Below are 17,423 nucleotides of genomic sequence, written 5' to 3' on the forward strand. Positions count from 1 at the left end.
AGCCCAGCCCTGCCTGAACCACCGTCAAGACCCCGAGAGCCTCTTTAGACTCCGCTGCCTTGAAAGCACAGCTGCAGAGAGCCAGGGGATGCCCTGGCACAGACACGGGGGCAACGCGTGTCGCGTGGTCTGGCTGCCACGATCACCAGGGTAGGCATGCTCGACCGGAGCTGAGCCAGGCACGCTTCCAACGGCAATTCTGCTGCTGCTGGGCCAGAGCAATGCACAGCAGGGACATTCAACCTCAACAGCTTCTCCTCCGGCATCTCGGTAGCATGTCCGCAAACCGGGTCCCACACCTCACCACACGGCCAGAAACGTTCTCCCAGCACAGCAACCACCAACTGCAACGGCCCACCATGCCACACACCCAGCTAAGTCAGCACGTGCAGGCAAAGCTAGAGGTGGCAGCACCATTTGTCCTGCTGAGCTGTAGGAAGGGCCTGGCTTTATTCCAGCTTCGGAGCGGGCGAGGAGGTAGACACTCACTGTGTGCACTGCTGATGGGCTTGTCGTCTTCCTCGCTGTCTGGCCCAGAGCACCATTCATCCCCACTGTACGGCTGCTTCCTTTCCAGCACGCACCGTCGCTTGCTACGGGGAGCCACCTCACCTGCAAAGGGACAGGGCCATCAGAAGAGCTGAGGAGACCTGACAGGGGCTGGGAAGGCCGGGGCCTTGCCCAGCTGTGTGCTGCACGCCAGCACTGCCAACCCAGCCAGTACGCACCGGGCAAGAAGCCTTACACCGACACCTGCCTGGCCCTGGTATAAAGATCCTGGAGCATCTGCTCAGTCTGGGCTCCTTCTCTTTGCAGCCTCCCCTGTGAGAGGCAGCAGTTCAGAAGGAGATGTATTTCTTACTGTCTGAAAGAGTCTGCAAACACAGGACGTGTCTGACTGCTCTTCCAAGCCGGAAAACTTTGGGCATTAACCCGAAATCTAAGGGGTCTGTGATTTAGCAACTAAAACCTGAAAACGGAATGGGAGGGCACGTTCACATGCTTTGTAGGAACAAGAGACAAACTCTGCCTTTTATGTCCTCTGTAGACTGAAGTGATCCCTCCATTTCTCAGATGGGGCTAATGCAGTCCAGAGAGGAAGCGGCTTCCCTAAAGGCACCCAGGGACTCGGGGCACGGAATCAGACACAGGACGGATAACTTCCAGTCCTGTGCTTTAACCTGTCTGGCCTCCCTTTTTTTACATCATCTAGTGGCTTCCAGGCCACATTCACATGATCTATCAGAGCACTGCAGCAGGAAAATAGGAGACTCGGGCATTCCTGATCAAGGCAATTTAAGACTCTCTGTGTGGAAGTCTGAGCTACGAGAGAGCACCGGGGTAAAGTTACAAATGCTGATGACTGGTGGCATACAGTAACCTGCGAACCAACGAGGAGAAAGCTTTCCTGAGGGCAGGAGGTCTGTTCGGGTACATGCTACCCGTTCTTCCAAGGCACGGCTCTGTCCTAAGCCAGGCAGGCAACACAGCTTTGGCTGTGAAACCAAATGCTTAGGGGCATAAGCCAGAACAGCGGCTCTGCATTTGGGGACCAGGTGTGAGTCCTGGTTGGAAACATGGGCACCACTGGGATTTCGCCTCCGACAACCTGCCACAGGATGCTCAAGCGTCCCGTAGAGCCGTTGAGCACAAAGCCCTGTGGAACGCAAGAGGCTACAGGGAAGGCTGGTGAGGAGAGGGAAGCCAGAGGGTTTGGAAGCACTGACTCAGCCCTTCTCCAGAAATCACGTGCTGTAACACAAGAGTCATCCATCGTTGACGAAACCACAGAACTGTTCAGACAGCGACCCTCGCTGCACCTCCTCGCTAACCACGACTGAGTCGTCGGGCAGCTGCAAGAACACCACAGAGGCAGCTCTCTGCCAACAGCAAGGAGACAGAAAGCGACTCAGCTCGGTCACGAGTTGAAAGGCTGCACATCGCAAAGGAGGAGTGTTCGGTGCAGTTTCAGTGAACCGTGCTCTCACTTAGCTGGCCTCGGTAGCCCACGAAAACCAGAGTCCCAGATTCTTGGTGTAGCAAACAGTTTAGGGAACGAAACGCAAAGAGAGCGTTCAGCCACTCTGGTCCCAGAACGGCGGATGCGACAAGCAGCAATGCAAAGACGCACCAGCAGCCGGGACAAGCCCGGACAGAAGCCGCAGCACAGAAACCCAAGATGCTCACAGCTGCTCCCATCCCAGGTCCTGCCAGGACGCTTGGAGCAACTGTGAGGAGGACGTGCTGAGGCAAGGTTTAGGAGAGTATTACCTTTTGATTCTGCGTCCTGTGAAGGGGTGCTGGCTTCTCGCTGTTCTCCAGAGTCCACCGAGATGCTTCGTTCCCGTTTCACCTTGCCCTTCAAGGAGCTGAAGTTTGGGACAGCGTTCTGGCTGTTTTTCAGTCCAGAGTTGCCAGGGGAGATCTGAGTGGCCTTGCCGCCATGGCTGCCCGCCCCCACACCCTTAGAGCCCAGGTTGCAGGTGGGTGCTTGGCTCACGTTGTGGTGCTGGGCCGGGGCACCGCTGCTGCCTGCCTTGCCATGGCTGGGCAGTTTGTTGTCAGGGTGCATTGGATTGGCTAAAGCTTCCCACAGTGCCAGTGGAGGGAGCTCCCAGGCCCTTCGGTCAGAAACCTGCAAAAGAAGAGGCAGCCAGTGAGCACGGTGCCCCTTGCACTGGGGCTGCTGCTTGGTGGCAGGGCCAGACACAGCCTGCAGCAAGGCACAGCCCAGAGTCACCTGTGCTGGGAATGAGCCCTAGGCCCTTCGAGCAAAGGACCCTGCTCTGCAGTTAGCTGCGCATGGACAAGCAGCGACCTCCCAACCCAGGCACGGCAGGCTTGCCGGCGCTCCCAGGCACACGCACGGACACAGGAGTCCTCGCTTCCGAGGCCACGATGAGAACGGGGCGCTCCATGCCAGCCTGGCCCTTGGGTGAGCAGAAGGATCCTTAGAGCTATTTCGCAGGTGTTTCCAGAGCTCACACAACTTTGTGACCCTGAAGAGAAATCTGGAGCCCCCTTCTGCTGCTAAATCGGTTTCCTCTGCTCCGCAAAACACACAAAAGACAACTGAGCAGACAGAAAGCGGTCTTGATGCAAGCCTATAAAGAGAAAGCTCGGACGGGGCAGGGGAGGACTAAGGAAGGTGAGGCAGCGGAGGAGAAGGAGGCGGCGGGCCGCAAGGCGAGGGCAGAGCCAGGAATGCGGGCACTCGTCAGCTAAGCAGTATCCCCATCCCTCCCGGGGGCCCGAGGGACCATTCCGGCTCCTGCTCCAAGGCCCTGGGTGAGGGAGCACCCATTTCAGCAGCAGCTTCCAGCCTGGCAGGATGATGCAACGTGCCAGGGGCCTGCTGGGATAGCAGGGTGAGGCTCTCCAGCTCCAGACGCAGCCCAGCTTTCTGCACAGCCCCGCAGGCCGAGGCACAGCGTTTCGGGGAAGAGGCGCTTAGGGCAGAGCACGCAGGCTTCTGGGCTGGAGGACATGCATGCAGCTGAGCAATGCCGCAGCAGCCCTCCTCCCAGGATCTATTTGCCTTGGCAGAATCTCTTTGGCTCGCACTGGGATTCTTCCGTGGGCATTAGACATGACTGGGATGTGGCTCCACAGCACCTGAGCACACCACATGTTCTGGCAGGCTGCTACCAACCCTCAGTTCAATGGACAACCCCAGTAACTGCAGGGTGCATCCCTCCTGGCCGATGAGTACCTCCTACTTGCAGCAAGTAGCCTTCTTCAGCATGGCACAGGCGGTGTGGGACGTCAGCCAGCCTCACCTCAGGGGCTACCGGAGCGGGCAGAGAACACCCCCGACCTTCAGACGCGGCTCTTGCACACTGACTTGCCCTGGCCCGAACCATGTTCACCGCTAAGCCCTCACAGACAGTCCCAGCACAGAAAGATGCCCATCCCCGTGAGAACTACTCCTGGCCTTCTTCATTGAGAGCACATAACTCTTCCTGCACCAGGGCCCCACGTTCCTCTGCTACAGCCTCTTCACTACCCCAGCCAGCGACTCCAAAGCCGCAGGGACCCCCACTGCCTGTCACAGTCTTCTCTACTGCTCTGGGAGCAGGAGGGAAGGAGAGTAAGCCACGTTTGTAGAAGCCAAGGTATTACTCTCTGTTTGCTCACGTCTGCTATGTGCTTTGCATGACACCCCCACAACGCACTCAAGAACCTTTCCTGTGCACAGGCAGAGGAATTTCCCAGCACCCGGGGGTTACTGGGCCAGTGGTCTGCTCCTCCTATCTCAACCACGCTGGCCAGATGCTGCGCACAGATTTCTTCTGCCACCCAGGGACAGGAAGCACTGGCTCCAGACCAAACCCCTCATCTCTAAATAGCGCCGTCAGAGCTCAGCAGCACTACGCACGCTGCTCCTGGCTTGCCGAAGGCGGGCCTGAGGACACACCATCGGCAAAAGCCAAGTGCTCGCTCTGCTAGGGCAAAACACCGTGCCCAGACCGGCACGCAGCCAAAGAGCAAAGCACACTTGGCGGACCCGTGATGCCCGAAAGACGGCGATCGCCACAAGGCACAGGCTGCAGCTTGCCATCCACCGCCAGCAAGCTCCCGGACTGCAAAAGGGACCTCTGGGCACCAGCCTCCCTGCGAGGCGAGGGTGAGCCGGCGGCTGGCTGCACGCCGTGGCGCCCGACCGAGAGCAGCCGGCACAAACAGTGCCCGCCCAGGCATTCCTAGTTAGTTAGCGGGATCGCTCGTGCACAGCTTGGCCTATCACTGCTTCCTAACCAGCGAGTCTTCAGTTGCTCCCTCCTCCTCCGCCTCCTCCCCACACACCTCGGCGAGGGCTCTGCTCTAGCCTGGAGGAAGATGGTGAGCCACAGCACTGATTAATTTTCACAGCACATAAGGGAGTTGCTAGCCCTTTAAGTGTCAGCCAGTCTCGCTCGCTCGCTCTTGTTCTCCAGGGACCTATTAATAGCAGCTGGAAAGATCACATCACTCTCTGGATATTTATACCCCTCATTCCACACCAGGAGAGATTTATGTCAGAGCTGCCGTCCCAGTGCCTGCCCAATTGCTCTGTCAAACCGCTCGCAGGGGGAGGGGAGCAGAGCGGGGAAGGAGACACGGAGAGGGCGAGCGGGGAGGAGGAGAAGGTCCATATGGCACAAGCTGCAGCGCTGAGCACACACGCTGCCTGCAGCCGCTGGCTGGCCAGCCGCAGGGAGCCTTCAGCCCCGCTGGAAGAGGCTGCTGCCAGACAGCATTCCAGAAAACGAGCCCTGCAGCAGCTCCCGCTGCTGGTGGCCCCGAGCCCCCGCTTGCTGCGCCGCGCTCGCTCGGCAATCTTTGCAACACGTTGCACCGCAGTCCTGAGGGTCACAAACCGACTGACGCCAGGCTGCGGCTAGAGCAGCTGAGGAGGTGCTACCACCGCCATCCATGCCGACGGCAGGCGGGGGGGAGATGCAGGTCTGCCTGTGGCACATCTGCACAGACACCATACTGCATCCAAAACAGATCCCAAAGTGCTTCATCGAAAATGTGAATGCTCAGCAGCACTGCAGCACAGCCCTAGTACAGCACAACATGGGCACGCGAGTACCCTGGGGAGGAAGGAAGAACGCAGGGGCCCCCCCCAAGACCACGCCTGCAAAGTCCAGAGGCCAACGCTCCAGACGCAACCAGCCCCTCTAGTTCTCAGGTCAGATCACAGGGAACACACGCATCGATCTGGAAGGACCTGGCAGCCACCGCAACAAAACCTTCAGACGCTGCCTGTGGTGTGGCTGAGCCTCGCTGCCTGCGAGGTCCCTCCAGAACGTTGCATTTTCAGGGCATCTATCTTCCTCCTTTCTTTAGGGAGTAGGCTGGTGCTCCAGGGAGGACATCCTCAGCCAGTCGCAGGATGGAAAGCCACCCTGGGCTGACGGGGGTCCTGGCTCAACCTTGGGAAGCCCTCGTCTTCCGGCCTTGACTGAGACCAACTGCGCTCCCCTCGCAAATTCTAATGGGATCAAGGCCAGAAGCAGCTGCCTGCAGATTCTGCTGTGCTTTCAGGAGTAGCAACAGTTGGATCCTGCTGCAGATGCATAGCGGGGATCCACCCCGGCCTCCCATCTGTCTGGCTGCAGTGCGCCGACAGGCATCTTGATTGCTGTAAGCTCCTTGCACATGCCCCTAGATTCAAACTAGATTCCAGCAGGCATGCCACACATCTGGGCCCCAGAAGAGAATTAATTAGAAAGTAGATTCACTGACACGGGGAGCCAAATGATCCAAACCATCTTGAAAAGAACACGCCAAAAAGGAGATTGCACAGAAATCTGGCTCCCTCTGCAATTCAACAACACACCCACTCCAGCCCAGTAGTTTTAAAGAAGACAATGGCTAACTTAACTCCCAGCGGTCAAAGCAAGGAGCTGAGACTCCTGGCTTCTACCGATTCCGCAAGCGACCCTGAGCAAGGCGCACTGCTTCCGGGTGCCTCGATTGCCCCCATCAAAGAGGGGGACAACCCAGCCTACCTCACACAGGGAGGGAGCCTTACGAGGCACAACAAGTATCTCTGTTGAACAAAGCACTACATCTAAATACAGAGGGAGAGTATTTGCTCCCGGTACATCCGAAAAGCCACAGCTTTAAATCAAAGACTGGGACCTTAGCAGACAAGAAGCCTCAAAACAAAACAAAAAAACCTGCTTTCAGTAAGTCCGCTCCAGTACAGTCTGAACAACAGCAGAGGAGGAGGCTCCAGGCGAGGAGAGACTGGGCTGACATATTCCCAATCCCGGAATTGCTAGCTGATAGTTCAAGAAACCTGAAACCCACTGCGTTCCCGGAGGACTTTCTGGTGAATCATGCTCCCGCTTGCTCGCTCCGAAGGACGATAACACGGATTCCCAACACTGCCGCAAGAATGCGGAGCCCGTGCTTGCCTCCCGAGGGGGCAGGAAAGCCTCCCAGCCGCCAGCCTGACTGCCTCGCAGCTTCCAGTCTTGGTGCTGGCTGACATTGCTGTCTTGCTACCCCTATCGGGAGAAAGGGCCAGAGAGGAAGCCGGGAAACCAGAGTCACAACGATTCAGAAAGGAAGCAGCTTCGCCGCACCTCCCTCCTATCAGATGCTGGGCAGAACTCTTGCGAAACCCAGACGACTGCTGACTTGCGCCTACATGGCAAAGGCCAGAACCCAGGCCTCCTGAGCTGTGCTGACATGCCCCGCAGCTCACGAACACCTGAGTTATGAGATGAGATGAGTCGCGATGTAGCGATGCAATGAGCAGAAAGTCACCCGCCAGCCAGTCCAGGAAGCAACAAGACCAGGTTGCCATTGCAAACACCCTCTAAGCACATCGCCGACGCTGCTAACCACCCGCCCGCTCACAACAAGCGGCAATCCTGGGACAAGCCCGATCCAAAATGTCCCATGGATAGCACCACAAACTTACATAGAACACCTTGGCTTTGGAAATGAGAGGTCCTAAGCAAGCTCAAGGGCTTCATGAGGACAGGCAGTAGGCAGAGAACAGCAAAAGGAGAGACCCCAAAGACCCGCCGTCCCTCCTGAAATATCTCTCGCCCCAAGTTTGGACAAGATCACGGGCACGCTGCCTAACACCACCCCTCCTAGACCACCAGTCCTCCCAAGGTTAACAGCAGAAGGGGTTGGAACACCTCCAGAGAAACATCATCCTATTTCATTACAGTCAGAGTATTTCACGGAGGCAAAGGCTATGACAAACTTCACAGAAGCAAAATTTCCGAAGTCCGAGGCTCTTGGATCATTGCTGATTCGAGAAAAAGACCAGAATGAGAAACTTGACCTTTTCCATGCAAAAGTGGTTGTTCCAAAACAAGCCTTTTCGCAAGATCGTTCAATGGGTTTTGAGTCTGTTCCAGCAAGAAACAAAACCCTCAAACCCAGTAGTGAAACAGCACTGCTGTCACCCGGCCAGCTCCAGCCAAGAGTCAGCGATGGGCCCTAACAGCCAGGCGGGCCCTGGAACCCACCCGAGCCCAAGCACCACTCCGAGCCAGCATGCGATTCAGCAACCAATGACTGCAGGAGCGACTCTCGAACCCCTGTACGGGAGCACTCGCCTGAGCGTGTTTATCACCAGCGAGAACAGCCTTAAGCCAGGCTGCCACTGCTAAAGATGTTCTCGTTCGAGCCTTGCTTCGGCCGGCCAGACTCAGAGACATCCGGAGGTGGGGAGTTCCGCAGGGCAACGCTCTCGCTGACAAGAGTCGTCTGTTTTGAATGCATCATGAAATTATCTTGTTCTTACACCACCTGGACCCTTCTCACATCATGTGAAATGGCAGGAAAGGTGGTACCCTCACCAGCTGGATGGGAGGGTTCGGAAGACCTGAAGGGAGAACCTAATGCTCTGTTGAATCCTACCAGTTCTCAGGGAGTTTTTGGCAGGCCCTGCTGATCTCCCGCCATTTGGAGCTGCCTCGGGAATGATGCATTTCAGCAGGGCTGCTTAGCCACGAGTCTTGAAGGTCTTCAGCAGGACAAAACCTCAGAGTCACGTTCCCTTCCACCTAGGAACAGACATCCCCACGGAACACGAGTGGAAACCGAGGTTTGGAGAGAGCGAGGTGAAGCCGGAATGGCGTTTGCTTTCTGCTCCGCGGCCTATTACCTTTCTCCTGCCGCAGCTTCAATCCATCGCTGTTAGAAGAGCTTTTCTTAGCTCTTCCTTGCCCCCAGCTAAACAGTTTCTCCCACTCCTCTCCCACTTACTGCAGCCCCAGGCAGAGCCTGGCTTCCTGTCCTGTGCTCAGGGAGTCCCCATGTCTATCACCAAATTTGTAGATCCTTCCAGCTTCCGAGTCCAACTGGCATGCTCCCTGCAGAAACCCTGCATGTGCCAGACATTACTTGACAGTCACATGCGGCTCTGTGGGGACGATAACGAGGAATTATTTCATCCACCAGCTCACGCGGCCTGCTGGGGACGGGTCAGGGAGAGACCAGCAGGGAGCTCCGGGTGCCCCACGGGCAGGGTAGCACAGCCACCCGCACGCTGCAGCTCGGCAGGCCACGGTGCTGTGACAGCATCTAGTAGGTCAGGGAGCAAAGCCAGAAATCTCTTCCAAAGTTACCGCTACTGCTCAGGGAGCTTCAGTTTCCTCCGAGGCGGGATCTCTTCCTGCAGTACGTGAAATCTGGCCAGAGTCACGGGTGGCTGTGACAGCTGGACACCCCCATGCCATGTTTGGCCAACGCCTTGAGGATCTTGGCTTGTAGATGCCAGCGGCGTGACGCTAGGCAGGTAGCAACACTGGGACATGCAAAACACTCCTGCGGCAGGCACTTTGTACCTGAACCCCTCAACCGCCCATCGTCAGCTGTCCCATCTTACACAGCTCAAGGCAGGAGACCATCCCAGAACCGCCACAGGGCGGGCGTGCTGGGGTGCACAAAGACAAGCTCACCTGTACGCAAAGGGGGCAGCTTCCCTGCGAAAACCACTCTGGCAAACAACGCTGCAGGCTGCAACAGACGGCCACAGCACGGACCTCCCTGTGCAGTTGCTACGTGGGATTATAAGACCTCCTCAGGCAACTCCCACAGTGTTTGTGCACTAGGGTTACTGGGACTGGGTAAGCGACGCTTATAACTCTACCTGGTGAGCTGCCCTCTGCTACACCAGCTCTCCTGAGCAGTAGTTCTCACAGACGAGACCTTGAAAACACAGCATTGCCACAAATATCGCAAGGGAGCCAAGTCTAGCCTGGAGTCACACGTGTCGGGTAAACACCTTACGCAGCTAAGCCTGTGAGGACGATCTTTCAGCTGCGTCCAGAGCTCAGTAATCACTTTAAGGATCCTTTGGCAATAACTGAGGAAGCCCGTGAGATGCCAGCAGTGTGCAGGACTGGAATGCAGCAATGCTGGAGCTTCACAAGGATCTCCCGAGTTTGAACACAATAGTTTCTGCTCTTCTTTTTAGCACAAGTCTCTCAGCAGGGCTCCGTGACAGCCTAGCCATCACCAACATGGACATCTCACTCGGTCCCTTCCCTGTGCATCATCTCCAAGCCAGAGATATCGGTCAGGTTTCCAGAGTGCTGCGGCCGGTCCAGCCTCACGTGGGGCATCCAGGAGCCCCAGGAGATTTTTTTGGGGTGTCGCGCCCAGCTCTGGGCCAGAGTACCCCAGCTCACCTGGGGAGGGGGAGCCGACAGAGAAGCGCAGGGGAGGGGTTGGGAAGCAAGGCCAGCTGCCCCAGCACGCTGCCCCTACAGTGCCCTCTCCCAGCCCGGACCGCAGAAGGGACACAGAGTCGCCAAGCTCTCCTCCAGGATTATAAATACCAGGCTCAGCTCGCAGCGGAGCCTGGGCTCTATATTTAAACCCCGGCTGAGGTCACTTCCTTTTCCCAGCAGCTCCCTCCAGCCCCCACCCCGTCGCCTCATATTTGCATGCCGTCATGACTAAGGCACATCGGGGTTTAAGGTCAGAGGGGAAGCGGCCGTGCATCTGCCTCGCAGGAAATTCCACCCTGGGAAACCCTTCACCTTCCCCAGCGCCGATCGATCGATCGGATCGGCAAGGGCAGCGAAGGTCCTGCCGCTGAGCGGTGGCAGTGCCTGCAGCTGTACCGGTAATCCAGCACCGCGCTGGGAAGGGAGGGAGAGAGAGACCTCGAGGAGAGGAGCCCGTGCTCCCCACCTGGCTTTACCATCAGATTCTGGGCTCGCACCAATCTGCAGAGGGGTTTCCCCGCTGCGCACCCCGAAAGGGCAGCTTGCTCCACCTCCTCACCACGCTTCACCTCTCAGAAGCCTCCTCCGCCGCTCGAGCTGAAATTTCCCGACTTCTCCCACTCAGAGGGTGCCAAGAGGCTCAGCTTTCCCCACAGACCTAGGCCCAAGTCCCAGGGGTTACTTTGCCCTTATACAAACACCCCCGCAGCTCCCCAACCTCCTCCAGAGACCGAATGATCTAACCCTGACCCAGGCTTTCAACCGCCCCCCAAGAAACAGGCAGAAAGAGCCAGAAATCGCCCCATCTCACTAACTGTGGTCCTCTGGAGGGGCAGCGAGACCCCTGTATTTAGCAACAGATGTACACCCCCAGACAGGGAGGAGGGAGCGAACGGCAGTCTGTCCCGGGGGCTGCCCCCAGCGAGCCCCTCTTCTCCACCAGGACAGAGAGGTCACATTAATTCACGACACGCAGAGCGAGCGACGGCTTCTGACACTCCTCCAGCCCTCACACCTGAGGCTCGCAGGAGGCCTCGGGGTTCGCAGTGGTCTCTGTGGACCAGGCGCCTGGACTCAGCCAGACCAAGATCCGCAGCAGTTTTGTGTGCACTTGGTACAGTAACTGGCGTCATCAAACGCTCCCAGCTCAGCCCTTGGCCCTCCACACTCCACTCTAGTTACACCATTATTTAAAAACCAGAACTTACCCAAAAGATAAGTTATTGCATCAACAAAGACCGGGGTACAAAGGAGGGGGGAAGAGTGCAAAGACTACCTAGTGGGAGAAGTGGAAATAACAGATCCGTCGGAAGCAGGGTAGGCTGTTTAGGTTAGGATATAAGCAAATTAGCTGTGGGGTTTGCAGTAGAACTAATTGGTGACACTCACACAGTATCTGTTAGGTTCCAAAGTTCTCATCAGTGAGGATTACCGAGCCAATTCGCAAGTCTCTGAGCTAGCACAAGACACGCCAGGATCAACATCTCTGAAGACCGACAGCCAGAAAGTTCCTCGTATGCAGCCTTGGCATGCCAGCCAAATGCCTCTTCCTCTCACTCATCCCACAGATTCTGGAGGGCACATCTGCAACAGAGCAGAGGTGCTCAGGCAGCCCTAAAATCCCTGGAGCCAGCTGGCAGGGACGCGAGTGTGGCAGAAAGCTGTGGAGAAGCATCACCGCTACCAAAAGACAGGCAATCCAGAGCCGGCCAGCAGAGAGGGACGCAGGTGTCCGGCTCCTCTGGCCAGCGACAGGGTACTTGCTGTCCTCTTAGGCTCATGGACACCAGCTCTGGCTCCAAGCCTGCACCCCGACAGCGTGAGCACACTGGCGAGCCGTGCCTGCACTCTCCAAGGCTTGTGCCTCTACAACAACAGGAACCAGAAGCCACAGCAGACCATGAGCAGCTTGCCGGTCGGCCCGCGATCACATTACAGGACAGGAAGGAAGAAGGCACTTTGATCAGGCTGGAATCGCTTTAAACAGCTTCCACGGTGATACCTCAGCCACTGGAATTAGCACCCCAGCACCCCAAATGTCCTGTTCCTGAAGACACGTCCTGCTCTGGCAGGCGTGCTGGGGCCAGAGCAACGCAGCCGCTGGCGGTCGCACTAGGGCTGGCCGAGGGCTGCTCCCAAAGCAAGGTCACGGCAGCAAGCAGCCTGGCAGCAGGCAGCGAGCCTCCCTACGCCTTGTCAGAGGAAATCAAGGCTCAGCGGGGCCCTGCCTCTCCGTGTGTGTCTTCGCCACAGGCATGTGCCAGCTGTCCTGTGAACAGCAGCAAGCAGTGGGTCCGCAGGCAGCCGGCACAGAGACGCGGCAGCCCTCTCTGCGTGCCCACGGGCAGCAGGAGCAGGGCCACGCGCCCACGAGACCTGCTGCCCCAGCACACCCTGCAGCCCACTGCCGGCAACCCCGCAGAGGGTTAACGATGCCCAGGGAGCTGCAGGCTGCCTCCTCCTTGCCCTCTCAGGAACAATGGGGCCATTGTGGGAGGCCAGGCAAGTGTGGGCAGATCCCCGGGACTGGCAGTTACCCACTGGGTGGGTCGGCACTGCCACCCACTCTCCTCCCCCACTCAGGTAGGAGAGCAGCGGTGGCTGCCAGCCCTGCCCACGGGCCCTGGGAGAAAACAAGGCCAGCCCAGCCGCAGGAACACTGTGCCAGCACGCCGGTGGCCCGCCGAGCAACCCCGCTCCCACCAATTTGTCTGGGTACGAAATGCAGTCAGACAGCCACAGGCACAAAGCTGCCAGCCGGCACCAGCACGCAGCAGACCGACTGCGAGCCGGCTGCCGAGCGCTGCCAGCACTGCCAGCACCGCACCTGGGTCTCCAGCCTGATCAGCTGCGCCATCCGGATGCTCTACAGGGGGACTGGGGCAGGAGGAACCAGGTTTTTCTCACTCCAAAGTCATATTTCAGCTGCGCGTGCAAACGGCGACCTGGGACTAAGAGCTTCTGGGGAACCTGCGAACTCCTCAGCCTGACACACAGCTTCAGAGCAGCAAGAACACAACCACGTATGGGACACACACACACACACACACACACACACAACAGCGACTGCTTTCCAAGCCTCCACAGTCTGAAACTGGGATGAATAAGCAAGGGAGCAAGCAGCTCCAACATACTCCCACTCTCCTGCAGATTTGCATCTCCCAGCCCAGCCCATCAGTGCAAAGAGAACGCAGGGTGCCCCAAATTCACACCCCCAAGACAGAGCTGATTGCCAACACAGTGGCAGCACCGCTGGGAAGTCCTACACCAAGGCAAGGCCGGCACTCCGTCGCACTCCCAGACTTTCCAGCAAAGCCTCGTGCCCCCATGGGCAGGAGATCAGGGTGCACAACAACAAATTCAGCTCACTGAAGCGTGCACTGAGCATCTGCGTGAAACCCTTGGCCAGGAACCTGACTCTGGACTAACTGCCCGACTTACAGCCGCTGCATGCTGCCTCCAACATCAGAAGCAGCTCTGGTTTGACCAAGGGAGGGTAGCAGCACAAAGAGAAGTGGAAAACAGCCCCCGTACCACTCGGCATTGCCTCCCCGGGACCCCTCATGCTGGGCACAAGCCCGCAGGCGACACTGCAGAGTGCAGCCCCAAACATCTGGATCGGTCCAAGTCCCAAGAGGGGGAAGGTGCAGCTCAGGTCCACGCCGTGCATGCTGCTGTGCACAACCGCTGCAACTCGAACCCTAGGGCACCGACTGCCCAGCCGTGAGGGAGACATGTCCTTTTCCACTCGGTGTTGCAGCTGCTTCCCCCATCTCACAACTAGACTCAATCTCCCCGTTTTCAGGAGTGCAAATACAAGCCAGCACAATTCTCTGACCTGGCAGCACCAACTCTGCCAGCAGTCTCCATTTCTGTTTCTTTTTCAACCCATCTCCTGGCATCCCGCACTATCTCAGGAGCACCGCTGCTCCCCAGCTACCCGAGAGGCGGGATGACAAGCAGCCCGAGTGGACTCGCGCATCTCTCCAGGTCTGCACCCCGGTTCATGCTTTCAGAGCCGGAGCCTTCTCCCCTGCAACTCCCAACTAGCCATTCTGTCATTTCTCTACATTTTCCACCTGAGGGCATCGCTTTCTTCCTTGCCCCCAGACCGTTCTTTCCTGCTGCTGTTGCTCAGCTCTGCCAACCCCACTTCACGACACACTATACAAGCTAAATACAACATTACTTCAGGTCCTGAACAGCAGGCTGGCTGCTCCCAAAAGAAAGGGCTACAAATAGATCTGTCAACGTAAACGTGCCGTGCTCCCCGCTTTGCAGCCAGGTCTGTTCAACAACCCAGCGCAGCCTGCAGATGGATTTTGCCCTTCCCTAAATGCTCAAGCAAGAGGGCCCAAGACGAGGGCAGGTAAAAACATCTGACTGGGCAGGGTTTAATCTGTGTCTCTCTACAAGAGAGCATGCCTGAAAGAAAACACAATCTCTTCTTCCAACAAGGAAGAATCTGGGTAACCTCTTGCAAATATAAAATAAGATAGAAAGAAAGAAAGAAAGAAAGAAAGATAGAAAGATAGATAGATAGGAGGAAAGAAGGAGGAAAGAAGGAGGAAAGAAGGAGGAAAGAAGGAGGAAAGAAGGAGGAAAGAAGGAGGAAAGAAGGAGGAAAGAAGGAGGAAAGAAGGAGGAAAGAAGGAGGAAAGAAGGAGGAAAGAAGGAGGAAAGAAGGAGGAAAGAAGGAGGAAAGAAGGAGGAAAGAAGGAGGAAAGAAGGAGGAAAGAAGGAGGAAAGAAGGAGGAAAGAAGGAGGAAAGAAGGAGGAAAGAAGGAGGAAAGAAAGATCGGGGCAAGAGGGACAAAACAATCTTTGTCCTCATTTTGCTGGTCACACAAGCACGGGGCAGCCTCAGTACCCGCTACCCCAGCTCAGAGAGCAAGTAATAGGCACGACCGGCCCAGTTTCACCTAGGCTTATGAAACCAGGCTCCATGGTCTAGGGAAAGCTGTGTCCCTGCGCTCGAGAAAGAGGTAGAGCATAGACAGGACTTCCAGACCGCACTGATAACTGGCTCACAGAAACCAGATAGGACAGCATACCCTCAGAGGTCATCTCTTGGCTCCACAACGTTTGCTTCAGACGCTGTTCCTTTAAACGTGGCTCCAGAGACCACACAGGGGTTAAATCTGCCTATAAATATCTGTTCTCAGCAGGGCTCCTGCTCTGAACCCTCCAGCCATCTGTTCTAGCTTTCCTCCATCTAAGACTCTAACATCTGAAACACGCTCACAATTCTTAGGAGTGCTCCCAAAAATAGCCAGCGCTGTGGCTCAGCTCCGTCGCCTGTGTCTGTGAGCGCAGGAGCATGTATGTGTGCGCCGGTGCCGGCACAAGCCCGGAGCTGTGCGAATACGAACACGTCTGCCTCCGCGACGGTGAGCAGGCCCGCACCAGCATGGGTCTGTTTGCATCCATGTTGGCGTGGGTGTGCCTGCTCAACCGCAGATCCCTGTGAATCCGCACGAGCATGTTGATGCTGGTATGAGCCTGCATCTTACGCGTGTGCGCGTCTCTACCAGCGCGTGGGTGTGAGAGAACGTGGAAGCCTCTGTGCCAGCAGACACGACAGCAGGCCTGCTGTGCCCTCGTCTCCGGCAGGACGGTGGCCCTGCAGGACACGGCCAGGCACCTCGGCCACTGCAGCCCGGCCCGCCTGGGCCTCGGTGAGAACCAGGTTGTCCTGCGAGGTCCCACTGTCCCAGGCCCTGGCACTGCGATCCAGACGGCGAGTCTACCCTAGGGCACGGCAGGGAAGGGAGGATGCCGGCTCCTTTGTTCAACACTTGGTTCAGCAAATTCAGCAACCCCACCTCCGGGCATCAGGACCTCACTGCGAAAGCAAGTAGAGCCTGATCTCTGTGAGGTGGGAGACACGCCACCCTGCTCACACCCAGCTGGGGCTTGCAGGATTTCCTCAAGCACTCCACAGGGAGAGCTGGGGAAAGGCTCCTGCTGCAGACATGATAGCTTTCTCTCGGAGCAGAGTGGGCTCCAAGTCCCTCAAAGCTCTTTCCAAGCACCCAAGATATCAGTAGGCTCACCCTTCTGACTGCATAGCATCACACCATGTGGGCAAACCCAGGAGACAACGATCATCTTCACGGTCACAAGGCAAAACGGGAAAAGAGCTGTCAGCTCCCAAATCCGGACATTTTGTCCAGGAGCAGACTGTCCCCCCGAGCATCCTCGGGGTACAGTGCTGTCCACCTGCTCTGTGCCAAGCACAGCCCATACTCAGGCACCCATTATTCAGTGGGGTCCATCACAGAGAAGCTCAGTCTGACTGCTGGCCCTGCTGACACCACATCACAGGGCGATGGGCATGCACAGCCACGGGGAGGGGACAAGAGGTGTCTGTCCTCCACGCAAGGATCAGACAGCAGCTAGGTCTTCATCTGTAACTGCTTCCACAAGAGCGACTTCCCTTCCAGACCGAGTAAAGCTACAGACAAAGCCTCAAACACTGCAGCGCCTGCCTGTGGTATGGGTCGGGGCTGCCTCTGGGCGCTCCGCTTCTGCCAGTGGCTGACCCCCACGGCGACGCGGTGGGGAATGCCTGCCCCAGCACGACACACGCAGAGCTGCACCTCCTCGTCCAACACACACACCCAGAGCCCGCTGGCGAGACGCTCTGCAGGGCTCTCGCAACACTGTGCCCACACGCGCGGGCTGTTAGAAGGGACCCAGCCTGTCGTACGGGAGGGCTGCACTACTGAGGGGTCATGCGGCTTCTCCTGGACTGCATTCAAAAAGGAACCTGACAGGTCCAAAGGTCTGGGCAGAAAGTACCTACCAACAGTTTTGCTCAGCGTTTGCTAAACTGCCCAGTCTCTTTCACCCCTTGGATGTACTCAAGATAGCCAGCTAGCTCAAAGAACTACAAGCGAGACTTTCCAAGAAGCCTAAAATACAGGTACACCTCGAACTCGGGTGACAATGTAAATGGAAAGAGCTTGAAACTCCAGCTCTTCATTTCAGGCGCTGGCGGGGAGATGCACTGGGAAACAGCCTCAGCAGACTGAGTCAACACGGCTATACTCTATTTCTGACAGAGGGGAAAAAGCCCCATTGATCCAGGTATTGATTTGGTGCTGGAGTTTGTGTTTGTTTAAAAGTCTGCCCATGGGTCAGGCCTCGTTACAAGCGCCTTTCCTGGTGACAAGGTTTGAAACAGACTGTGCCAAACTCTGGTCCTCTGCCTGGGGAGCAGAA

General features: G+C 57.1%; 1 protein-coding gene across 3 annotated transcripts in view; it reads right to left on the reverse strand.

Annotated features, from left to right (window-relative positions):
- The window catches only part of BCL9L (BCL9 like), a 48,464-nt gene that overhangs the window by 11,027 nt on the left and 20,014 nt on the right, over positions 1 to 17,423 (reverse strand). For all 3 annotated transcript variants that reach the window (XR_012766120.1, XM_075442402.1, XM_075442400.1), the window contains exons 2-3: positions 2,272 to 2,635; positions 490 to 612 (exon numbers count right to left, since the gene is read on the reverse strand). Coding sequence is in view for 2 of the 3 variants with exons in the window: in XM_075442402.1 (XP_075298517.1) it covers positions 490 to 612; positions 2,272 to 2,572 (424 nt within the window). In the remaining variant the exon portion in view is untranslated. The remainder of the gene's footprint in view (positions 1 to 489; positions 613 to 2,271; positions 2,636 to 17,423) is intronic.

The sequence above is a fragment of the Opisthocomus hoazin genome, chromosome 24, assembly GCF_030867145.1.
Source record: "Opisthocomus hoazin isolate bOpiHoa1 chromosome 24, bOpiHoa1.hap1, whole genome shotgun sequence".
Taxonomy (NCBI): Eukaryota; Metazoa; Chordata; class Aves; order Opisthocomiformes; family Opisthocomidae; genus Opisthocomus; species Opisthocomus hoazin.